The sequence below is a fragment of the Staurois parvus genome, unplaced genomic scaffold (genome assembly GCF_062004578.1).
Source record: "Staurois parvus isolate SC_StPar_1 unplaced genomic scaffold, SC_StPar_1.0 ptg001192l, whole genome shotgun sequence".
NCBI lineage: Eukaryota > Metazoa > Chordata > Amphibia > Anura > Ranidae > Staurois > Staurois parvus.
Window position 1 is genome coordinate 881,931 of NW_028318988.1, and position 26,956 is coordinate 908,886.

General features: G+C 43.2%; 1 protein-coding gene across 1 annotated transcript; it reads left to right on the forward strand.

Moving 5' to 3' along the window:
- The first annotated feature begins 2,248 nt into the window (after nucleotides 1–2,248).
- On the forward strand, nucleotides 2,249–3,205 carry LOC149438358 (olfactory receptor 6N1-like). The gene has a single exon (XM_089659912.1). The coding sequence runs from the start codon at nucleotides 2,249–2,251 to the stop codon at nucleotides 3,203–3,205; it is 957 nt and encodes a 318-aa protein (XP_089516038.1).
- The last annotated feature ends 23,751 nt before the right edge of the window (nucleotides 3,206–26,956 follow it).

Here is a 26,956-nt window from a genome sequence, read left to right on the forward strand (position 1 = left end):
TAGAGGTCTGTGTGTCCCTCCATGGATATGCCTCCCCAGACCATTAATGACCCACCACCAAAACAGTCACACTGAACAATGTTACAGGCAGGATAATGTTCTCCATGGCTTCTCCAGACCTTTTCACGTCTGTCACATGTGCTCAGGATGAACCTGCTCTCATCTGTGAAAAGCACAGGATGCTTGTGGCGGACCTGCCAATTCCGGTGTTCAAAGGCAAATTCCAATCGAGTTCTATGGTGTCGGAGAGTGAGCACAGGGCCCACTAGAGGACATTGGGCCTTCAGGGCACCCTCATGAAGTCTGTTTCTGATTTTATGGGCAGACATTCACACCAGTGGCCTGCTGGAGATCATTGTGTAGGGCTCTGGCAGTGCTCATCCTGTTCCTCCCTGCACAAAGGAGCAGATACCAGTCCTGCTGATGGGTTAAGCACCTTCTCCTTGAGTAACTGCCTTTCTCTTGGAATCTCCAACATGCTCTTGAGACTGTGCTGGGAGACACAACAAACTTTCAGGCAATGGCATGTATAGATGTGCCATCCTGGAGGAGCTGCACTGCTTGTGTACTGCCTGTGCAATCTCTGTAGGGTCCAGGTATCTCCTCGTGCTACCAGTACCGGCACTGGCCCTAGCCAAATTCAAAACTAGTGAAAAACAGTCAGAAAAAATTCCAGTGGCCCCCACCTGTAAAACCATTCCTGTTTTGGGGGTCATCTCGTTCTTTCCCATCTAATGCACCTGTTGTTAATTTCATTAACACCAAAGAGCTAAAACTGATCAACAACCCCCTCTGCTACTTAACTGACCAGATCGATATTCCAGGAGTTTCATTGACTTGATGCTATATTCTGATTACAAAGTGTTCCTTTAATTTATTTGAACAGTGTATATAATAAAAAAAAATCCAGTGATGATAAAATTCCACCAAAAGAAAGCTCTATTTATGTGAATTATATAAATTTAATTTGCTTACAATGTTGCGTGACTGCGCGATTGCCTGTTAAAATTATTATTATTATTATACAGGATTTATATAGCGCCAACAGTTTGCGCAGCACTCTGCAATATAAGGGAGACAGTACAATTCCAATACATTTCAGTACAGGAGGAATAGGAGGGCCCTGCTCGTGGAGCTTACACACAGTTTTGAATAACAAAAAAATGCTCTGGTCTTAAAGGGGGTAAAACCTTTCAAAGGTCAAGTGGTTAAAGGATTGGGGTTTGCCCATGTTGTTCTGTTGTATTGAAAGAATCTCTCTCTCTACTGTATGGTATTTTTTTGCTTTGCAAATGTCTCCATTGCAATGCCCAGCTCCCTATGTCTTTTATCCTTGAAAATGGACAAATTTACTATAAATATCACCCCATAGAGTGGGGTTATAGGCTTAGTTTGGGTTTGTTTGCAAATTGAACCTAAGCAGATTTTCCCAACCTTACTTAAGACCCAAAAAGAAGACAAAGCATTCTGGAAAAATATTATTTATGTGGTGACCAGGAGTCGACAAAGACTTTATGGCTCATAATAGGAATTATAATCATCATCATAGTAATGAATTTTGCTGGCTTTCCCTTGGCTTGATGCTTAGTTAGGGTTTTGTTGAAGTCAAGCAAGATTAACAAATCAAACCCAAACAGATGTGTTCATCCCTACTTAAGATATCACAAAAATCATTTTGGAAAAACATTAATTGTGTGGTTGACAGGCAATTGAGTTTTTCCCTTGTCCAGCAAGATGTAAACCGTTCACCTTGTTCTGAGTTAACTACATGATTATATGTGACTGAGTCATTAATAACATCAAACCAAGAAATGAGTAGAAATGTATTTTAAACCAGAGCTAAAAAAACTAATATAAATTAAAATTTTCACTCAAATGTTCTTTTTGCTTTTGCTAATATTTCACATTCCATATCTGTCTTCTTGCAGGGAAATCTTGTTAGATTAATACAAACCACTTCATTACATTTCTGACACTAATTAGTCCATCAGCGGCAGCTGTAACAAATGTGGTCCACTGGGAAGACTTGAATGCGGTGACTGCAAAAGTTTCTAAATCTAATTTGTGAGTCAGGGTGTCGGCTTTATGAAATCTATAAAAGCCCAACTGAATTCAGGAGAAAATCAATGCAACCAGAGTTGCACTCATATCCACAGGGCCTCTATGAATTACATTTTTCAATTGACAGTATTCACATTGAATAGAACATTTCAGTAATTGTTGATTTTGCAAGGAATGAATCCAAGCCATGAGTTCATCTCCCAAGAATTTCTCTGTAACTATTAACAACTTTGTTCTGGTGGGGCTTGTCGAGATTGGATCATTTCGATATCTATGTGCAGTTTTGGCTCTTGCATTATTTTCAGTCACATTGTTTTTGAGTTCTATGATCGTCTATGTAACGTGGATAGAGAAAAGCTTGCATGAACCTATGTACATCTTTATATGCATCTTGGTTATCAATGTGATGTTCGGGAACGCATCATATTTTCCCAAGCTGGCCACTGACTTGTTGTCTGGATGCTCAACCATCTCACTCGCAGGATGTCTCTGTCAATCTTTCTGTTTCCAGACTTATACATGGGTTGAAATGTTTATTTTTACGGCAATGGCATATGATCGATATCTGGCTGTAGGCCACCCTCTGAGATACCACACTCTGATGACCAATGTTACAACTCAAAATATATCACTTGCCATATATGTTTTTGTTGTGGTGTCAGTAATCGTGAGTATACTGTTGACATCAAGGCTAACATTCTGTGGAGTAAATATCAACAATGTCTTTTGTGAGATAATATCTCTACAGCCGCTTGCATGTAACGATATAACAATTAACACCATCTATGGATCAACTTTGACTTTTGGTAATGTGATTGGCTGTTTGCTTGTAATAATGTACTGTTACATAAGAACAGTTGTCATCTGTCTGAAACTTTCTTCAGAATCCTCTCACAAAGCTATGCATACATTGGTGACTCACATATTGGCTTTCTCTATTTATGTTGTCACCCTCTTGTTCCTTAATTTCAGGTACAGGCTAAACCTGGGTTCTGTATCAACCAAAGTTCATGTTATCATACCTTTGATTGGTACCAGTATAGCTACTTCTGTAAACCCTTTGATCTATGGGATAAGGACCAAAGCTCTTAAGGGAAAAATCATATGGAACATTCAGAAAATGGTTGGCAAACTAAAAGAATAAAATAAGCTCATATTTTTTCAGCAGCAGTCTTACCATTGTAGAGATGTGTTATTTTTCTATTTTTTTTTACCTTTTTTGGATTCTGTAGTAAGAAGTGGGCTGTAGTCTGTGTTTGCCTGCTAATGTTCTCTAAGCATGGACTGTAGTGTTTCAGATACTTGCTGTTTGAGTTTGCTCCAGCAGGGTGTGCTAATGAAGTGCCATTCTGTGTTATGGGTGTTTAGTTTACGGCAAATCAGCAGCCTTGGGGTCCTGGTGAGCTACCTAGGAAGGTATTCAATATCTGACATACTTCCTAGCACATAGTCTTCTCTCCTGGGCTTTTCCCTGGTGAGGATGCTACAGTGAGAACTATCTTTCTCCTGGGCCTTTGGGCCAAGCAATTGGAGTCCTGCAAGGTTAAAGTACCGCAGCGCAGTATCGCATAAAATGGCCTGGTCAGGAAGGGAGGTAAATCCTCTGGAGGGCAAGTGTGCAGAAGAACATTTTTGATATCTTGAGTTTGCTATAATGCAGTTATGTGTCAGGTTGATATGTTTTATTGCAAAAGCCCATTAAGTTGCTATTGTAAATGTAAACACAGTATAGACCTTAGCTTCCTTCACTGTGTGACTGAGAAGAAACATCAGGGATTCATGAACTGGGAGCAGTAGGCCTTAATGTCATTTACTGTAAATAGTTAGGATGTGTTCATTCTGTTTTATTACAGGAGAAAGACGACCTACAATGAAGAACTAACTGTACTTTATTGGACTTTTTGCATTTGAAGTTTTCTCCACTAGGTGATGCTTATAATAGTAGTCATTGATAGACTTTTAATTTGATCTTAGAATTGACATTGCACTTGAATGCTATTGGGGATAACATCTTTTAGGTTTAGGTCAGGGTGTCCAGCCCACTAGCAGCATAAGACACCTATGAATGTGGCCCGACACAAAATCATAAAGTACTTAAAAATTTGACTTTTGGGGAAACTTTTTGTAAAAATGTATTTACACTTAGCAAACACATGCGGCCAAAAACAGTTTTACAGTGTCTCTTTACTTGACTTTTATAAGTTTTATCTTCTCAAAGAGAAATATCCCACTCTTCACAATCTCACCTTATGTCACCAGTTTTTGGCAGCACCTATATTGGTGAAAAACTATTTACAAGGATGAAACACACGAAGGGCAAAATTAGAACCAAATATCTGGTGTGTACCTTGAGAATTCATTGAGAATTGCTACTGCATCCATTAACTGGGTATTGATGCATTAGGTAATCAAAAACAGTGTTAAATATCGTACTAGTTTTATGTTGTCCTCTTTTACTTTTATAATAAAAATATTACACAAAAAATGAAGTTTTATTATTCAGATAGGTGCATTATCTATAACAGTAATTGTTAACTTGTGATCTGCCCAATGTTTTCTGCTCATCAGCTATCCTTATTGTTAATGCATTTTATGTGTGGCCCAATTCCTCTTCTTCCATTGTGGCTCAGGAAATTCAAACGGTTGGGACACCTCTGCTTGAGGTGGTGCAGCTCTAATGTTTATTGTGATGCATTTTTCTACAGATGTGCTTTAAGAAATGCTGTCTGTTATATCTAGATGGATTGTAATAGTAATGTTGGGTATGTGCAGTGTGGTGTGGTGTGGCAGGCATTGAACACATACTGTAGATTCCCATTTGCCAGAAAAAAATGTATTGTAAAAAGAGTTAAACTTGAGAGCTCAGCCATGAGCGACTTCATCACTCTGGGCAAAGGGTAGATATCCCAGTGGGTACAGGCATTTGGCTTGCGATAGTCCATGCATAACAGCAGATTCTCATCTTTCTTCTGGACCAGGACAAACAGGAGCTATGGGCTGCAGCTCTCCTAGATGACTCCACATGGTAACATGTTGCTGATGAGGTCCTTAACCTACTGGCAAAGGGAATATGTGGGGAATGCTCCCGGATAAGTGGAGCATCCTCCATGTGCATTGGGTGGTATATTGCTTCTCTACAGCCACAATCCTCATGGCTAGGTGCAAAGACCAGTACGTGTTCTCCAGTAGCTGGTGGAGTAGGCGCAGTTGTGGTAGGGAGTAATCAAGGAAGAGGATGGCCAACCATTCCAACAGCAGTCTGTATTTTTCATCATTGAGGGAGGTCAAGGTGGTCTGTAATAAGACACAAGTGACCTCCACTCCCATCTGGTCCCCAGAGATCCAGTAACCGGGTATCACTTAGAGGTCTGTAATGCTAGTGTGGTTTAAGAGCAGAATTGGGGAGGTCCCCAAGTTGATAAGTTTGACTACCAACTTTTCCTTGAGGACAAGGTGAAGGCTAGAGATGAGCGAATCGAACCAGGCGAACCGGAATTCAAGTCGAATTTCAGGAAATATTCGATTCGCGGCGAAACCGAAATTTTGCCTACTTCGGGTGCGCGAATCGAACATTTCCCGATCAGCTGGCAAAAGTGTCCCTGCAGTGAGCTCCGCTATTTCTGACAGTTCTCTGACAGAAGGAACACATGTTTAGCGGTTGAAACATTGTATCTATTAGTTTACATTTAGGATACAGATGTTTCAACCACTGTACATGTGAAGAAGCTGTGAGAGAACTGTCAGAAATAGAGGAACTCTGCACATACACTTTTTGCCGGCTTGGAATTATTCTTCTTTTCATCCTACTTCTTCTTCTTCTTCATCCTCATCCTCAGAAGAAGAGGATGAGGATGAGGATGAAGAAGAAGAAGAAGAAGAAGAAGTAGGATGAAAAGAAGAATAATTCCAAGCCGGCAAAAAGTGTATGTGCAGAGTTCCTCTATTTCTGACAGTTCTCTCACAGCTTCTTCACATGTACAGCGGTTGAAACATCTGTATCCTAAATGGAAACTAATAGATACAATTTGTATCTATTAGTTTCCATTTAGGATACAGATGTTTCAACCGCTGTACATGTGAAGAAGCTGTGAGAGAACTGTCAGAAATAGAGGAACTCTGCACATACACTTTTTGCCGGCTTGGAATTATTCTTCTTTTCATCCTACTTCTTCTTCTTCTTCTTCTTCTTCTTCATCCTCATCCTCATCCTCTTCTTCTGAGGATGAGGATGAGGATGAAGAAGAAGAAGAAGAAGTAGGATGAAAAGAAGAATAATTCCAAGCCGGCAAAAAGTGTATGTGCAGAGTTCCTCTATTCTGCAGATACACTTAGAGGAGCTCTGCAGATACACTTAGAGGAGCTCTGCACATACACTTTTTGCCTGTTTGGAATTAATCTTATTTTCATCCTACTTCTTCTTCTTCTTCTTCTTCTTCTTTATCCTCATCCTCAGAAGAAGAAGAAGAGGATGAAGAAGAAGAAGAAGAAGAAGTAGGATGAAAATAAGAATAATCGCAAGCCGGCAAAAAGTGTATGTGCAGAGTTCCTCTATTCTGCAGATACACTTAGAGGAGCTCTGCAGATACACTTAGAGGAGCTCTGCACATACACTTTTTGCCGGCTTGGAATTAATCTTATTTTCATCCTACTACTTCTTCTTCTTCTTCTTCTTCTTCATCCTCATCCTCAGAAGAAGAAGAAGAGGATGAGGATGAGGATGAAGAAGAAGAAGAAGAAGTAGGATGAAAATAAGAATAATTCCAAGCCGGCAAAAAGTGTATGTGCAGAGCTCCTCTAAGTGTATCTGCAGAGCTCCTCTAAGTGTATCTGCAGAATAGAGGAACTCTGCACATACACTTTTTGCCGGAAACCGCTGTATGGAGTGAATGTCCCAGAACTGTCATAAATAGTCTATTTCTGACAGTTCTGGGACATTCACTCCATACAGCTGTTTCAACCGCTGTATGGAGGGAATGTCATGGAACTGTCAGAAATAGACTACTAATGACAGTTCTGGGACTGTCCTTCCATACAGCGGTTGAAACATTGTATCTATTTGTTTCCATAAATGGATCCATTTATGGAAACAAATAGATACAATGTTTCAACCGCTGTATGGAAGGACAGTCCCAGAACTGTCATTAATAGTCTATTTCTGACAGTTCTATGACATTCCCTCCATACAGCGGTTGAAACAGCTGTATGGAGTGAATGTCCCAGAACTGTCAGAAATAGACTATTTATGACAGTTCTGGGACATTCACTCCATACAGCGGTTGAAACATTGTATCTATTTTTTTCCATAAATGACATTCTGCAGATACACTTAGAGGAGCGCTGCAGATACACTTTTTGCCGGCTTGGAATTATTCTTATTTTCATCCTACTTCTTCTTTTTCTTCTTATGAGGATGAAGAAGAAGAAGTAGGATGAAAATAAGATTAATTCCAAGCCGGCAAAAAGTGTATCTGCAGCGCTCCTCTAAGTGTATTTGCAGAATGTCATTTATGGAAAAAAATAGATACAATGTTTCAACCGCTGTATGGAAGGACAGTCCCAGAACTGTCATAAATAGTCTATTTCTGACAGTTCTGGGACATTCACTCCATACAGCTGTTTCAACCGCTGTATGGAGGGAATGTCATAGAACTGTCAGAAATAGACTATTAATGACAGTTCTGGGACTGTCCTTCCATACAGCGGTTGAAACATTGTATGTATTTGTTTCCATAAATGGATCCATTTATGGAAACAAATACATACAATGTTTCAACCGCTGTATGGAAGGACAGTCCCAGAACTGTCATTAGTAGTCTATTTCTGACAGTTCCATGACATTCCCTCCATACAGCGGTTGAAACAGCTGTATGGAGTGAATGTCCCAGAACTGTCAGAAATAGACTATTTATGACAGTTCTGGGACAATCACTCCATACAGCTGTTTCAACCGCTGTATGGAGGGAATGTCATGGAACTGTCAGAAATAGACTATTAATGACAGTTCTGGGACTGTCCTTCCATACAGCGGTTGAAACATTGTATGTATTTGTTTCCATAAATGGATCCATTTATGGAAACAAATACATACAATGTTTCAACCGCTGTATGGAAGGACAGTCCCAGAACTGTCATTAGTAGTCTATTTCTGACAGTTCCATGACATTCCCTCCATACAGCGGTTGAAACAGCTGTATGGAGTGAATGTCCCAGAACTGTCAGAAATAGACTATTTATGACAGTTCTGGGACAATCACTCCATACAGCTGTTTCAACCGCTGTATGGAGGGAATGTCATGGAACTGTCAGAAATAGACTATTAATGACAGTTCTGGGACTGTCCTTCCATACAGCGGTTGAAACATTGTATGTATTTGTTTCCATAAATGGATCCATTTATGGAAACAAATACATACAATGTTTCAACCGCTGTATGGAAGGACAGTCCCAGAACTGTCATTAGTAGTCTATTTCTGACAGTTCCATGACATTCCCTCCATACAGCGGTTGAAACAGCTGTATGGAGTGAATGTCCCAGAACTGTCAGAAATAGACTATTTATGACAGTTCTGGGACAATCACTCCATACAGCTGTTTCAACCGCTGTATGGAGGGAATGTCATGGAACTGTCAGAAATAGACTATTAATGACAGTTCTGGGACTGTCCTTCCATACAGCGGTTGAAACATTGTATGTATTTGTTTCCATAAATGGATCCATTTATGGAAACAAATACATACAATGTTTCAACCGCTGTATGGAAGGACAGTCCCAGAACTGTCATTAGTAGTCTATTTCTGACAGTTCCATGACATTCCCTCCATACAGCGGTTGAAACAGCTGTATGGAGTGAATGTCCCAGAACTGTCAGAAATAGACTATTTCTGACAGTTCTGGGACATTCACTCCATACAGCGGTTGAAACATTGTATCTATTTTTTTCCATAAATGACATTCTGCAGATACACTTAGAGGAGCGCTGCAGATACACTTTTTGCCGGCTTGGAATTATTCTTATTTTCATCCTACTTCTTCTTTTTCTTCTTATGAGGATGAAGAAGAAGAAGTAGGATGAAAATAAGATTAATTCCAAGCCGGCAAAAAGTGTATCTGCAGCGCTCCTCTAAGTGTATTTGCAGAATGTCATTTATGGAAAAAAAATAGATACAATGTTTCAACCGCTGTATGGAGTGAATGTCCCAGAACTGTCAGAAATAGACAGAAACTGTCACAGAACTGTCCTTCTCATCCTTCTCCTTCTTCTCATCCTTCTTCTCATCCTTCTTCTCATCCTTCTCCTTCTTCTCATCCTTCTCCTTCTTCTCATCCTTCTCCTTCTCCTTCTTCTCATCCTTCTCCTTCTTCTCATCCTTCTTCTCATCCTTCTCCTTCTTCTCATCCTTCTCCTTCTCCTTCTTCTCATCCTTCTCCTTCTCCTTCTTCTCATCCTTCTCCTTCTTCTCATCCTTCTCCTTCTCCATCTTCTCATCCTTCTCCTTTTCCTTCTTCTCATCCTTCTCCTTCTGCTTCTCCTTCTCCTTCTTCTCATCCTTCTCCTTCTTCTCATCCTTCTCCTTCTCCTTCTTCTCATCCTTCTCCTTCTTCTCATCCTTCTCCTTCTTCTCATCCTTCTCCTTCTTCTCATCCTTCTCCTTCTCCTCATCCTTCTCCTTCTTCTCATCCTTCTCCTTCTCCTTCTTCTCATCCTTCTCCTTCTCCTTCTTCTCATCCTTCTCCTTCTCCATCTTCTCATCCTTCTCCTTCTCCTTCTTCTCATCCTTCTCCTTCTTCTCATCCTTCTCCTTCTCCTCATCCTTCTCCTTCTCCTTCTTCTCATCCTTCTCCTTCTCCTTCTTCTCATCCTTCTCCTTCTTCTCATCCTTCTCCTTCTCCTCATCCTTCTCCTTCTCCTTCTTCTCATCCTTCCCCTTCTCCTTCTTCTCATCCTTCTCCTTCTCCTTCTTCTCATCCTTCTCCTTCTCCTTCTTCTCATCCTTCTCCTTCTCCATCTTCTCATCCTTCTCCTTTTCCTTCTTCTCATCCTTCTCCTTCTCCTTCTGCTTCTCCTTCTCCTTCTTCTCATCCTTCTCCTTTTCATCCTTCTCCTTCTTCTCATCCTTCTCCTTCTTCTCATCCTTCTCATCCTTCTTCTCATCCTTCTCCTTCTTCTCATCCTTCTCCTTCTCCTTCTTCTCATCCTTCTCCTTCTTCTCATCCTTCTCCTTCTCCTTCTTCTCATCCTTCTTCTCATCCTTCTCCTTCTTCTCATCCTTCTCCTTCTCCTTCTTCTCATCCTTCTCCTTCTCCTTCTTCTCATCCTTCTCCTTCTCCTTCTTCTCATCCTTCTCCTTCTTCTCATCCTTCTTCTCCTCATCCTTCTCCTTCTCCTTCTTCTCATCCTTCTCCTTCTCCTTCTTCTCATCCTTCTCCTTCTCCTTCTTCTCATCCTTCTCCTTCTCCATCTTCTCATCCTTCTCTTTCTTCTCATCCTTCTCCTTCTTCTCATCCTTCTCCTTCTCCTTCTTCTCATCCTTCTTCTCCTCATCCTTCTCCTTCTCCTTCTTCTCATCCTTCTCCTTCTTCTCATCCTTCTCCTTCTCATCCTTCTCCTTCTCCTTCTTCTCATCCTTCTCCTTCTCCTTCTTCTCATCCTTCTCCTTCTCCTTCTTCTCATCCTTCTCCTTCTTCTCATCCTTCTCCTTCTCCTTCTCTTTCCTCATCTCCAAGGGCATTTAAATTAAAGGTACAGTGTTCTGCACTAATTTAAAGGCTCTCTGAAGCCTAGAAACCCTTTTTATAAGTCATCTTCGTAGCGAAGAAATTCGCATCAAATCGAATTTCACACTGGAATTCGCCGAATCAGCCGAATCAAATTTTTGAGAAATTCGCTCATCTCTAGTGAAGGCTGTCAACCACTCCCCCGGTACCCCAAGGTGCTTGCGGGGCTCTACCATCACCATGGCTCCCTGCAGCTTTTTGTGGGCCCACATAAGTAAAGACAAGACTACATCTTGGAGGTGTGCCAGGAGTAGCTTCTACTTGAGGGCATATAGACAATTCTTGCCTGTTTTATCTGACCCCTTTACCACCTGAAGATAGGTCTCAGAGGCTCGAATCATGTTTAGCCATACAGATCGCAGACCACAGCCCCATGCACGCATGTCCTGTCCAGTCCTGGCCAGCCAGTGAGGTAAGTCCAAGTCCTTCAAAACGTTCATGACAGGACAATAGGTACTGCCAAGCTTACTGGGCTACTAGTCACCATGACCCCTACCCATTCCACCACCTGCTCATCTATCTGAATCTTCACCCAGGTGACGCCCTCCACTAAGATGGGCAGATTAATGATTACCTTCAGGGACAGACAGGAGAGTTCCAACTGGTTGTGAGTTCCAAATCACTGGGCATAGAACTCATGCTCTATAACAGTGACTTCAGACCCTGTGTCAATCAAGTAAGGGACCTCTTGGTCATTAACTAGGGTGGTGATTAGTGGAGTGATCATGGCCTTGATTTGCTGGTACAAGGTGTTGTTGATCGTAGGGGTCTTCCCTCTGCCTGAGAGCCCCTACTTTGATGCTTTTGGTTTCAGGCCAACTACATTTCCTGGCTACATGGCTGAAGCATCCACACCGCCAGCACTTGTGGTCTTCATCCAGGTCCCTCTGTAGTGGATTTTCACCCCTGGAGAGGTGGGCCAGCTCCTGCTTATGTGGACATCTCCTGCCTCATGGAAGCCATGTTCTGAATAAGATCCCTGATATAAGTCTGAATGGCCAACAGGAAGGATGGGGTCAAGAACTTTTCCCTCATATGTAGCACTTCCTGCCTCTTTGTCACAGCTATGGCTGCTTCCCAATCCTCCTGTTCCCACAACTCTGCATCCACTACAGTATTGTTAAAAAAGAGAGAGGGTTGAGCTTTTATCCATTCCTGTATAGCTCTCTGGACGGCCTGGCCTTCATCTCCATCTTGAACTAATCTCTTATCAGTCTGTCTGAGGCAGTTATGTTGGCACAGCCATGCACATCCTTTTTATCTAGACGTTTCCACATGTTCTGGAGTGCTACCACAAATTGGCTGGAGTGTTTTGTCCTCTTCTTGTCTGTAAATGAAGAACCTCTGTCTTACCTCTGGGACTGTCATGTTCACCCCAAACAGGCCCTCCAGACATGCCATACTTTGTTCTAGGCTTGCCCAGGTATCCTCTAGTAGCACTATAACTGCTCGGCAGGCATCATCCTCCACGGAGGTAATGGCCAGCTCCATGATCAGCCAGGTGGAGACCTGGTACAGGTCTGTAGCACTCTCCAGTCTCTTCTTCCACTCAGAAAAAGAGACGTTGGACTCATTGAACTTAGGCTCCAAGAACAAGTCCGCTCCCAATGGTGCTATAATGGTTCCCCGCTCCTCCTTCAGCACCAGCTGTAAAGGGGCATATCCAAAGACTGCCGCCAAGTTTTGGGTAGGTGTGGTGTGACAGGCAGGGAACACACAAACTGCAGCTTGAACAAACAGACCCGGAGGGAAGGGTCACCATCCAGTGACATGCTGAGAGTGTCTGCCATGAGGGAAGGAATGTAACCTGGCTGCTCCAAGCCAAAAGGGAAGCATTCTGAAGAGGTAGACATGGTCCCTACACCCTCCTTTCCTCTCTGGAACCTTTCCCTAGCATTCAGCACTATCCCTGCCAAATGGAGAACCTTTCCCTACACAAGCCACTCACATAACGAGCGCCAAACCCCAGAGTCATAGTCCTAAATAGACTCTGCCTGACCCAAGATGGTCTCTGGGGTCACATGGAGCACGAGAGTCCAACTGGATCCCAGGCCCAAGTACCCAATGAAATCATAGAGAAAAGTTCCTCTCACATTCCTCCCCCCATCTGCATTGCCACTGTGGACAAGTGCTACCTTCAGTGGAGGGAACAGACTGCACCTGCCTACAGGGTGATAAGAGTAAAGTGTACCTGGTGACTTTGATGTCTGCTGTAATTTCAGATACAAGCTGTAATTGTGTACATTTTATGTGATTATGTTTAAAGTTTGTAACACATTATGTTCCACTTGAGACATTTCCCTACTCACTGTGCAACTGGTAAAAGAATACTTAGCTGTTTGCTAAGAGCATAGATTTTTTCTAGTGACAACTACAGGGGTCTAGTTCCTTAAATAGATTTTAGGGATGTAGTATTTTTGTAAATTTCATTTTGCGTTTTTGTTATTTTGTAGGAAACAGAACACTGTCCAGCCTGTGTGCTTGTGACTGTTAGCGTTCTCTGAGCATGGAGTATGCCATCTCAATAACTTGCTGTTTAGACTTACTCCAGCAGTGAAAATCTGTGTTATGAATGTAAGAGTCCCCATAACTTCAGACACCTGCTGCAGCACGCACAACCAGAAACCTTTAAAGAACACCAGTCAAAGATGGAGGCTGGGAAAAATGAAAGGTGGGACACAACACTGAAGCTGATGGTGTTGCTCCCTGCCCTGCATCTTAGTGACTGTGAGATCACTTCTACCCGCTTCTCCTCAATGGCCTCAAGAGTTTACTCCTCGGTGTCAGAAGTCCCGCCCAGCGCACCAGAGTCTATTCGACATCTCAAAAATAATTTTTGCAGTTCCTGGAGGGCAAGAACCATATTGGGCTATAGACTCTGGAGGCTCTTCAAGGACAGACAGGCTAAAGTGTGGCTGACCCCAGTCCAGCTTGTGCCAGAACATGTCATGTGTAATAATGGCACCAACCTGTTCCCTGCCTTTTGTCTGCGAAAGTGTAAAAAGACTTATTCTGAACATGGTGTGTCAGTGATGTAGTTTATAGAACCATGGCTCTGAGGATGTTCTTCAGTTGGCCAGATGTTTGTGTGGTCACTTTAGCCGATCCTAGCCAGAGTGTTCTTCTGGAAAAAAATGCAGCCTCAACGCAGTCTACCTGCCAGCTGCTTGATATGTGATACACCCATGCACCAGACCTTCACAGCCATTTTTACCTCTACACAATCCACACCTATCCCAAAAAGTTTTGTCATAAAATACACTTCAAGGTAAACAAATTTCTTATGTTTCCATGTTGGGATGTGCTCTCAACATTAATTTGAACTGAAGAACTAGATGAGTTGTCAAACATCTTCAATGTTACAGACAAAGTCCAGCTGACTGCATTTGCATTTAGCCTGCCCTAGGTAAAACTCACATGTGATGCTGAACCTCTGTGATTGAAAAAACTAAAATCCAATGAATGAAAGAAATGGACCTGGAACAGCCAGGCTGGGGAATAAAGAATGGATGATATTGGATATCCCCTAGCCAGGAAATTAAATGGTTTATATCTGACTTGCTGTAGCTTCTACTGCACATTGTGAGAAGTTCACAGTGTGCAGTGAAATCTGACCAAACAATTTCAGTACCGGAGCCTGCACAACTGTAAAAGACTGAAGGTAAGGCCAGAGTTCATAATCAAATGTATTTTTAAATGTAACCAGTATAATACCTGAATTTAACTTGGTCTAATTTTCTTGTGATTTATGGGATAGCAGCACTTATATTGGGAAAGGTAGGGTGATTCTGGGGGTAAATAAGATGTGCTAAATTCACATGTCCTGAAAAGGTAGAGAGAACAAAGGGATGTCTTCATTACTCTGATGCTGCCCCTTCACTGTCCAGTCACAGGCTGGGGTCAGAGAGGTAAGCGTTGCTTAACTGCAATAGAGAAAAGTTAGGTCACCAAGCTGGCTATGCTGTTTGACAATATAATGTGTAGAATTGGAAGAATGGAAATACAAACCCTTAGTCAGGTAAGGCAGCTTTCATATAGGTTTTCGAGCTTCCTATTCCAGCAACCGGGTACTGCAAAGGTGCCACACATTGTTTTCACCACTGAACCTCAGCTGCCAAATTTCTAATACTTGCTACAGGAATATCCTTTATTATGCCTTGAAGCCCCTATTCTGGGGCTTCAGCACTCAAAAATATTTGTGGCTGTTGTTTCTAAGATGCACTTTAAAATGTATTTCAAGATAAAATCTGCCTCTTCTATTATAATCCAGCCTAAGCAAGCTATTTACCTACTGTGCAGCCACTGAACAACAATTGTTGCTATTGTCTCAAAAAGAAAACATTAAAAATATTATTTTAAAATAAAACATGCCTTGTCTCTCCCTTTTATAGTCCAGCTTAACTAAGCTGCTTATATGCTGTCCAACCACTGCACAATAATTGTGGCTATTATCTCACAAATAATACATTCTAATTATTGATTCAAGGCTCTCCACATGATGGCTGCCTCCAAATAGAGACACCATGCAAAATAAGTCATGGTAAGTCAGCAGCAATGTTCAGCAGCAGGGGGACCACACGTAATACTGGTGACTAGTCCTTTGCCCTCTGCCTCTCTTTTTTTAATCACAGTTTCCAGCGTTTTGTCTAACCCTTGCTAGGACAAAACAACATGCATTTTTTGACTTTCCTGGCTCGGCTCCTACATAAGGATATGATCTATTTATCTGCAATTATCTATTCTCCCCTTACCTCTTCCCCCTTCTCCATTTGGGTTTTTTTTTTTCTCTCTTCTCTCCTCCCCCCCCCCCCCCCCCACTACACCACTCCACACTCCTTTCTCTAACTGTCCTATTCTTTCGGACTTATCTTTATTCTTCTTTTCATATACACTCTCATCATTCACTTAGCCCCAACAGAATATAGCATTTATTCTCTTACAGGCACAACTACTTCAATGTAACTCACATATTCTTAATCCAGATGCACAACACAGCACATACACGCCTTTCAAGGCTACCCTTGCCCAACACTTTATACTCCCTCAACATAAGAGCTCACTATTACATGGGTCAGTATCCATTATTATATATATTACCTCGTCTAGTATACTATAGTATATCTGTGGATATGTAATATGCACTTGTCCTATTGTATTGTCCTACTCTGATTGCACTGTAGTCTACAACTATGACCCGTCTGCGATACGGGAGGCTGTCTACTGTGTCTATGCTCGGACTGCGATCCGTAGTTGTATATGCCTTGATATGCCCTTTTTTCTTCTAATAAAATATTTTTTTGAAAAAAAAAAATGTATTTGGGTACAGCGTTGCTCGACCATGTAATTGTCATTCAAAGTGTGAGAGGGCTGAAAGCTGAAAAGTAACCAGGACAGGAAGGGGGTAAAAGTGCCCGGTATTGAAGTGGATAAATAAAGGAGCTATAAATGATGTGTATGCTTCTTTCCTTTGAACATTTTGTGGAAATTTACTGTTTACTTTGAGAGCGGTTGGATATCTGGTTGGTGGTGTGACTTTATCCCCCAATTTTAGGACAAGGGTGCTTTAAATGGGGGGAAGCTTTACCACTCCACTTGCAAGGTTTCCCTCAATGTTGAAAGGAGTGCGACCAAATACGTTACGGAAAGGGCTTGCACATTTGCCGTTCTCGATTTCCTGACCTTCCAGGCTGCATGGCTGGAGAAGGATTTAGGTGAAATACTTAATTCTTTTTTATAAATAAATGTGCATTATCGCCACTTTAATTTTTAAACATGATCTGACTCTGGGAACTCCATAAGAAATGCTTGTGCTGGGGACAGCTGTTAAGTGCAAACCAGGGGTGGACTGACCATTTGGAAACTCGGGCACTGCCCGAGGGCCCGGTGTCAGTAGGGTGCCCCATGAGATGCCCCTGGTACCTTTTGCGTAGGCTTTTTTGAGTTTGGGCAAGGACACAGGGGCCCCATGATCCCCTATTGCCCGGGGGCCCCATGAGTTGTCAGTCCGCCCCTGGACCAGAGACTGTGGACCTGAATTTGAGGAGTTGTCCTTCCCTCTTCTTCCCGCGCCGGATTCTGTGACAGCTGGGTGCCTACTGCGCATACGCGAGAAGCGCTGCGCTTTGTGATTGGACCGGCGCCTTCTGGGACCTGTCATGTGTCCCAGAAGTCATCGGACCATTCACAAAGTGCAATGCTTCTCGCGCATGCGCAGTGGGCACCCGGCTGTCACAGAAGACTCTACAGCGCTGGAGCGAGGAACAGGTAAGGTCCTGCAGGAGAGAAGAGCTGAGCGGCCGGCACGATATTCTGACACAGTGGCGGCAGAAATACCGGACCGGCCGCTTTATATTCGCTTCATAAGACGCACTGACATTTCCCCCCTTTTTTTTGGGGAAAAAAGTGCGTCTTATGGAGCGAAAAATACGGTGACTACTACTATACACGCTATAAACAAGCATTTAACTGAATGAAATCGGTTTATTCAGGATTTTTGTTGTGATTAGCTGTGATTGGCCACAACTAATTGCATGAGATCGAAAGGCTGTAATTGGCCCAGTCTGTACATCACTGTTACCAATCACAGCTAGTGGCACAATTGTAGACAATGTATGGAATGAAAGGAAGCCATGTGACCTGCTGTGGTTGGTCACAGCAGGTCACATGGTACTGGCAATGGGCCGGTACACAGATCTGTCATTGGCTGTGCCCAAGGTACACAGCCAGTGACAAATCTCACCACAGCATGGCCCCGCTAGCATGCATGAGGCGTGATTTGGGAAGGATGTCATATGACGCCCACCCAAATTGACGAGAGTCCAGCTCGGCCATTATTTTGCTATTAGCCGGGTGGGAACGGATTAAAAATAAAAAATTAAACTGATAGGCCACGGGTCATCATGACCGACATGGATTACATCACTAGGCATTGTGATTCACATAAATATACTACTAGGCAAAAAAAGTCTGCAGATTGCAACACTTGTCTTCTATTGATATATATTATACTGATGTATATTTAGATGTTTCCCACTTATAGTTTCTCATCAGTGTGGCACCAATCAGATTTAAGGTGTAGGCAGGTTTGCAGTAGTTACAAAGGATTTTCCCTGTTTGGAAGTTTTGCCCCTTACCTGTGGCAACTGTATTGCCTGCGATGCTGTGACCATTTTGGGGAAAACCGTAAACAATGCTCAGCTATTTAATGTCTTCAACCCTGAGGGTGGCCATTTTGGGTGAGCCAATATGTATGCTGGACAGATTGTGATTGGCCAAAAGAGGACACAGAAGAAGGTGAAATGGACTGATGTGCATCTTAGATGTGACAAGAGTCTGCTTGGAGGTACTGTGACTTGTGAGATATATAGTCCCCAGACAGAATAAGCCTTTGTTTTCAGATTGAATGAGGAACTACATGTCAAAGAACTACTAGAGCTCTGTGCAGGGCAAAAGGAAGGTCTGTTACTGGGGTTGAGACAGAGGTGGTGAGGATATTGTGGGAGACAGACTGTGCTGCAGGTTGTTAGCAAAACATCTAACCATTGCATCAGGGACGCAGAGAGGCAGAGTAGCCGATATCTCCTGTACATGAAAATGCCATTGTCACTGACTGGTGCTACCATCTGGTCAATGGCGAGAATGCCACTCACTGACCACTGATGCTGCCTGATCACTAGGGAGAATGATAATGCTGCAGACTTCACTGATTTATGGAAGGAGAACAGAGGGAGATCAGCTGTTGCCCCAGAAGTTGGTGAGTGGCCACTTGCCAAACCCTACTACACCCTATTAAAGAGGAACAGCATTGTTTGCATGGGATGCTCTGCAGGCACCTATACCTGGGTTTGGAGGAACTTATCTTGATCGCTCCAGTTCTGTATCTGGGCCCCAACGTGCTGGCAAGCAGGGAAAGGGTTTAACACAGACTGAAAAGCTGTTAATGTAACATTACCAGCGGTCCCGGAGACCAAGCCAAGCAGAGGTACTGCTAACCAGAGAGCCAGGTAACTCCACATTTTCATTGTGTATTATTTGGAGTGTAGTTGACACCCCCTGTGTGAGAAACCTTGTGTTGGAAGGACTTTTCATTTATAATTTAATAAAATTGGGCTACCAGGCCCTTAATTTTAAATTTACCTCTGGAAATCCTGGGTGACGTATTTGACCTAATTTGGTCAATAAGGTGACCTGTGATTTCCAGCAGTAAATTTAATATCAAATAAATTTTAAATATAATTCCAGCCTAAACCTAACTAGTACTAAAAAAGTCCCCTTCCGTTGCCTAACACCTATGCTGAGTAACCTGTGTACTGTACTTACCTATTTTCAGCCTGCTCCAGACTGGTCATGTGGTCTGACTTCCCTGTCTTAGCCAGCAGTAGCTTCAGGGGAGAGGAGGGAGCACCAACAATGGCTGGGACATGGGAGCCTATGGATGATGTCACTGCTCCTGGATTTCCCAGCTATTATCATGGGCTCTCTCCTCTCCCCTGCTGCTTACTGACACAGGGGATCATATGACTGGACTGGAGAGGATTATCAAGAGGTAAACATACAGGTTAGTCATCATAGTTGTTAGGCTTAGGCTATATTTCTACTTTAACTATCATAGCTGGAAACCTGTTATTTAATGGCTGGAGCACAATGTGTACAGACTAAGAGATGACAGGTCATTATGATTAGTATAGATTACGTAGCTTGGAAACTGTGATTGACATGGATTGACTAGTGAACACCATGATTCATGTTGAATTTACTTCTGGTACCATTAAGAAACTTTATTTTAGAAGCCAGTATGCGTTTTTATTTTATTTATTTATCTTAAATACTTTTAAATTACGTGTTTTCTTTTAAATCTTTGTAAGAATGGGTATAGGGTGCTACTTATTAAAATGGGGGCTTCTAGATTCCAAGTCTCTCCATTAACCTTACCTCCTTCTTGGGGTAACCAAGGTGGGAAAGAGATCCTTGTCACTCAAAAATGGGACAAGTGTGCTTTGCAAAGGAGAGAGGCTTTACCATCCCCCTTGCAGAGCAATGCAAGGCAAGGAAAACTCTGGGGTCCCTAGATGATACCATCAGCTTTTTGGTCAATGACAACACTCAGGGATCCCCTGGAATTTCCAGAGTCTGATAATGTTTAAAAACAAAGTAACAGTACTCATTGAAGAAAAAAAAATGAAAATCAGTGTGGGGTTCCTCTTAAAAATACACCAAGACCCTTATCCAGGTATGCAGCCGAGAAAGGGTCCTTTCCTGCAACATACCAGGCCACATGTCTTCTAACATTGGAGGGGTATCTTGCAAGGTGGGTGGCTAAGCCTCCAACTAGATATTGAATCCCTTCCAAAGGAACAACTGCAGGATACATTGGTACCCCTTACCTATTTATGTGTTAAAAACACATAAATATTTTAAAAATCCTATAATAATTTTTAATCAAAAAAAAAACCACAAAGAAAGTCCAGCAGGTAATGTTAGGATATTAAAGCCACAAAGTGGAACTGTATTCTGCCAGTATCATAGTTTTCGGTATTAGCTCTTATGTGGTTTAACGTCATCCCATGGCCAGAGGCCATACTGCTTCCTAGGGCCCAACACAAAGAAGGATCACGTTCTACCACTTGCCAGTGACACCTGCCCAGGCACTGACTTCAAAGTAATTTTGAGGAAATCGCGTTGAACACTGTATGTCCTAAATAAGCTCTTCAGAACACACTGTACTTTTACTTATGTCCAGCCTTAAAAGCAAAGAAGCCACCACACTTTGATCTCAGGGCCCTTCATACACGTGGTTCTAGGTTCATTCACTGGACCCGTCATACACATGATACCAGGCCCAGTCCCTGGAAGATTTTATTCTGTAACAGTTCCTAAGTCAGGGACCCTGCTGCCCAGTAGAGTACCCAGTGCCAGACTACCCCCTACCTACAGAACGTTCATCACTGGCCACCACTGCCTTGTGTCCAGAGCTGGCTGCTCCTTCTTTTTGACACCCTTCACTTCATAACCTCATAGTTAACCATAATACACACTTTGTTTCACTCAAGGGTTAATTTAGGTTGGTAATCTTTGCTCCCCAGTTCTTTAATACAATGTGGAAACACTTTTTTCCCTTTCTCAAGCAACTCAGATCAGACAATTACTTAAACAAAAACTCTCCATTAATTCAGTTTACTAAATAAAATGATATTTACAGTCCCATACAACTTAACTGTGGTACTATTGACATCACATTTAATTTCATGGTCACATTCCTCTCACTCTCATCAACAATACTCTTCTAGGCTGTGCTGTAATAGTTTATGTGGTGCTGTCAATACCATTGAGTTAGGTTATATCTATAGAACAATGTCCATGATCCGGTCTTCAAAACAAATAACGAGGTCCCACCAAAGGGAAACTACTCTGCTACTTTAGCTCACATATCAACATAGGTTATCCTCATTGTTCCCCTCCAATGTACGGACATCCACAAGGTCTGGTTTCCTCCTGCATAAATCACTTCAAAAGCAGGAAGTCAGCCATTCAGGGGAAGACACATCACAGCATCAAACTTTATCCCCAGCAGCAACATCCATTAACCCTGTTGGCAGTTGTAGTTCCTACTTCACCCAGCAGGGTACACCTTGCCAGCAAAGGGATAGAGTGGACGCCTAGGGGGAATGCTGTTCCCCTGCAGCCTCTGTAGGTGTCACCAGGGGATGCAGCTATGGAAGCAGCACTTGGATGCGGCATCTCCTCATTAACCTTCTGCAGACACCTTGAAAGGGTACCTGTGCAAGTAGGGAGAGGTTAGGGATACCACTGTATGCCTTACTATTCACTGGTCTTCAGAACTACTTCGTAGGGCCTAATCAGCTTTCTCAAATGATGCTTGTTTCTCCACCCTGCAAGCAAGCCACCCCTCCTGCAGATGTTGCTCGATAATGTAGGCCTGTGTGATACCTCGTGGTGCAAAGATATACCTCTGTACATCATCACATCAACACTGTGTCTCTCACTACCTGTAGTGCTGTACCTGTTATTATAAGTGTTGCAAAGTTTGTTACAACAAGAATGTCTGGAACTGTTACTTCAAGTGTTCTGTTGCAGTTGCTAAAACCATATTACTGGTCCTAGTGATTGCAGATTGCAGCCTAACTTGCTATCCTTTATTTAACTGCAACTTATAAATACAATATCTATTCAACCTTATCTGGACTTTGTTGTGCCATTCCTTTTAATTTGGGTACCATTATCCTGGCCCCACCCACAGCATTGCATAGTTGGCAGGATATGCTTAGCTCATCTGCTTGTGGATGAGGGCCTAGGGACCACCTTGGTACCCTTACCACCCTCACTTTTAATGACTTTGTGTTTGAAGCAGTGGCAAGAGAGCAAGAAGACACCAATGTCAATGTAACAGTAACCATAAATAGGAAGCAGTTGTTCCTCAAGAAAGAGGCCCTCGCTCCTTTCCCTATCTCAGCCCTGCAGTTAGCTGTACATGAGTTGACTTTCTATGGCCGTTATGCAACAACAGGTGACTGTGGTCAAGTAGGAACTGGTTTAGGTCTCCCAGAGAGCAAACTCCTTATAGAGGGACTTCGATGAGGACTGGAAGTGCTGGCAGTGTGGATGCTTTGGGCACCTTACCAGAAGCTGTAGCTGAAAAGACAACAGGGGCTCCCCTCACAAGCAGATAAACTACACGTTTCTGGGGCACTGTCAGGAATGGACTTGCCAATAGTGGTGGGACTCACCTGCCTTGTGGGCTGCAGTACCAGGGCTGGCCAGCGGGTGCTCTCAACAACCAGAGGTTCACTTCGGCAATTAGCCATCACCTGGGGCTGATTGCAGGTGTATTTAAGGGATGGCCAGACCTGCAGTCTGTGCCTTGGTGTGTGTTTTTCCATGGGCCCCTGTATCTTGTAACCTGCGTTCCTGTTCCTGTTCCTGCCTCTGCCTGACTTGTTGCCGACCCTGCCTGATCCTGACCTCTGCTGACTTCTCCTGTTTTGATCCCTGGCTTGTCACCCTGACCATTCTCTCCGCCTGCTCCTCCTGTACCTACCTGCCCGATAGTTATCGACCCTGCCTGCCTGATTACGTTGTGCTCTATATGTGTATGTACCTGTGTATCTGTATCAGTTTAGGTTTGGGTTTGTTTCACCTTGTTGTATGTATTTGTGTTAGCTTGGGGTTTGGTGCACTGCGTTTATGTTTGTATTGTTAGTCTTTAATAAATTGTCTTATTTATACCATATCTGAAGGTTGCGTTTCCCTGTGTCAATCCACACACTTCTGGTCACACCCGCATCCCTGACAGGCAGCATGGCAACCCTCACAAAGCAAGTCAATTTGTCCCAAGTCTAAAGACCTAATGGTTTCTCCAAATCACCACTATGTAATAAGAATATTACCTAAAATGGTTTGGGGCCTAGAACTAGCTATCCCCTGGCTTCATTGCTATCCCTGAAAGCAGCCAATAACCTACCAATTGTGGTGGAAAGGGTCACCTGGATGTTGGTGCAAGTGTTTGTCCAGAAGATTGAACAGGTGAGAATAGTGGTGTTCTGTAGCTTTGTTGTCTCCACTGCACTGTTGTCCTAGGCATGAACATTCTCAAAGACTTGCACATCTGGGAGCTCCTGTGGCCCCGCCAAGGGTCATGAGGATCAAGTGGTGTCGTAGAGCCTAATCCATGTTTGTGAAATCCACAGGGGAGAGAGCTGCAACAACCAGAGAAGGTGGGCATGGCCTGCTTGCTGCCAAAACAGAAGCTGCAGTTACCATCAAAGCAAGAGTTGGTCTACTCCCTTCATATTGGAGCCCAGAAGAAGCTACAAGGAGCCTCCGTCATGGAGCTCTGGAGAGATGTCCAGGACTCTTTCCAAGGTCCATTGGCAAGATACTCGTTCAGTTGATCAATACAGAGGCCATGCCTGTTTTTTTGCCAAGCTGATTAATTCTAGCAGACATCTGTGTAGTGCCCAAGCAGTGTATTGCAGTCTCTTCCCAGATTTGTGGTAAAAGTGTCCCTTGCATGCTGTCAGAGATATAATGGCTACATAAAGAATTGCCAGGGCATGCATGACTCTTACTGTGTTTGGGATCCAGAGAACAGAGGTGCCTTCTTTCAGTTTCCTGTTGATCAGCCCCAGTGGGATGTGGATCAAAGTCAAGAGGATCTGTAAGTGGCCCCAGTTGAGTCTCCAATGGCACCAGCTAGGAATGTGTCAATGGTCCAGACCGAAGCAGAGCCTGCTAGGGTGGCAGAGGTGTAAACCCTCACAGAATGGGTTGCCCTGCAACAGAAAGACAAAGACATTTCCCAGATGTGGCAGCTCATTTCTAGACAAAATAGACCGTCAGCAATGCAGTGTCTCCAGCTTCCCTCTGTGAAAACTCTCCCAGCATTGGTATCGTCTACAGATCTGGGAATATATCCTGTACTGCTGGGCTTATTAACCTTCTGAGCAGGGGGACATCTTACTGATAGTGGTCCCTCAGTCAATTATGCTGAAGATATGCTAACTAATGCACACATCGAAAGGACATTTTGTGTAGAACGCATGGAAGCCCAAGTCAAGAAATACATTTACTGCCCAGGGCTAATCAACTAGGTGCAGCAGGCTTGTCATGAATGCACTATCTGTACTGTACATAAGGCACCCCAGAGCAGACCACATCCATGCTGACCTCCATGTCAGAACCTCCTTGGGCTTCCGTTATGCCCTGTCATTTATTGACCACTTCTCAAAATTCACCATAGTTTTGCACACTTAAGATGAAACAGCAATTACCACAGATAAATTCTTCTGGAGCCATGTAGTGCAATCCTATTGGTGCCCCAAATGTATATGTCCAACCAAGGCTCTAACTTCGAATCTCAAGTGTTTTCTGAACTGTGCCGATTTATTGGGATTCATAAATCTCACACTGTCCCATATTATCCTCAGGGTAATGGGATCAGTGAGTACTTCAACCACACAGTATGTTCAAATCTCTAGAGTAAGGGCATTGGGATCGATGGTACCAAAATGTCATATGAGCCTACAATCATACTGTCCACCAGGCCAATGTTTTTTTTTTCTGAGGTTTGGGTGTAGTGGGCAGCTACCTGTGGACTTTTTTTTTTTTTTTTTTTGCCATCAGACTGAATCATAGCTACCTGTGGACTTATTGCTAAAGACGAAGGGTCAATACCCCCTTTGCATGCTCAAGGGCTAAGTTCAGGAATAGCTGGCATGACCAAATAGGTGGTTCTTGAATGTCACAGAGACTCGGCAGATGAAGCTTGACCTGCTACTGTCACAACAAGGGGACTGGGTGCTGGTAAAAAAATTAAAGAGGTAGCAATTTGGAATCCCAGTGAGAAGTGAGTCCATATGGGGTCAAAAAAGCAACCATGGGTGAGTCAACTTCATCACACATGATTTTTAAGATTTGTAACTACATGATAGGGCAGCTGCTATGTGTTAGTCCTTGGCGTCATTTTTAATTTTTTGATCAAGATACAACCATTCCCGCCCTCACCTGGGTATAATGCAGTGGCTAAGGGTCCGGGATACACTCGGAAACACTTCCACCGAAACTTACTGAAAACCTCTGCCATGAGTGGGGACTGTTCTGCTAGTCCCAGTACTGACTGGGGGGGGTAGTACCCTGGATAATCCACTATTGCAAAAAAATCCAGATGAGTGGTACTTGCTTTCATTAAAACGGGCCAGTGGACACCTCAGGGAACCCTACAGCAGTCCCAAAAGAGGAAGTTGAGTGTCCTGTAGACCTGTGAGCATTCCTATAAACATTATTGATGATTCTATTATTGGCTAAGGAGAGGGTGTTATACCTGATGATATCTTGATGGTGATCCTTCCCATCCCATCTGGCCTATTCGAGGACAGTTACCTGTTAAGTGTTCTGACTATGTGGTGTGAAGTTAACCTATTTATTTGTATTATGTGCCTTGTGTAAAGTTTTATTCTGTGATTTTCTGTTGACAAATGCCAAGAATTGCATCCATCAAGAGAGGTGGAGAGTTGGAAGGTATTGTTCCTATTCCACCCAGTGAAGCATTGCCTCCTTAGGAATTGAGTTGAATCCTACGGAAGAGATGCTCCCCTTCAGCCTTCGTAAGTGTTGTCAGGGGAGGCAGCTGTCTGACTGGATGCTGCCACTCCTTAGTGACCTTCTGTGGCCATCTAGGTTGGGGTAGTGCTACTTAATAACAGAGCCCCACTGTATTTGACGTGAATTTGCAAGTGGACAATGTAGAGAAAAGATCTGTGCTTGTCAGGGAAGGAGAGATAGCCTTAGGGGAAGGTTCCTGTGTGAATAGGGAGAGGTTAGGGACACCACTGTATGCCTTACATGTCACTGGTCTCTGGAATTACTTCATAGGACCTATTCAACTTCCTAAAGTGCTAATTGTGTCTCCACTCTGCCAGTAAGTGACCCCTCCTGCAGATGTTGTCTGGTAATGTAGGCCATGTCTGTGTGATACCTTGTGGTGCTGAAGACATACCACTGCACATTAGTGTCTGTTACTACCAGCATTACTTTGCCTGTTACTACCAGTACAGCTGTACCCAGGGGCGGACTGACAACTCATGGGGCCCCCGGGCAATAGGGGATCATGAGGCCCCTGTGTCCTCACCCACACTAAACACCACACCCAAAAAAGCCTATGAAAGGTACTAGGGCCATCTCATGGGGCCCCCTACTGACCCTGGGCCCTCGGGCAGTACCTGAGTGCCTGAATGGTCAGTCCACCCCTGGCTGTACCTGTTATCATAACTGTTACTGAGTTCTTGCTACTGAGTGCCTGGCACTGGTACTTAAAGTGTTGTGCCGCAGTTGTTGAAGCCATAACACTAGTGCTCTAAGTTGCAGATTGCTGCCTTGTTATCCTTTTTTTACCTGCAACTTATAAAAACAATACCTGTTCAACCTTATATGAACTTTGTTGTGCCATTTCCTTAACTTGGGTATCATCCTCCTGGTCCTGTCCACAACCTTTCATTACCAATACATAAATGGAACTTTGTAGACTACTGCCCACAGGTCATCATGATTGATGTAGATTTACTTCTGGGGAAGTAAAGGCTGCAGGTTGCAACACTTGTTTTGTAT

Bases quoted from the DNA above. Each gene is read 5' to 3' on its own strand.
- LOC149438358 (XM_089659912.1), top strand. From the start codon at position 2,249: ATGAGTTCATCTCCCAAGAATTTCTCTGTAACTATTAACAACTTTGTT.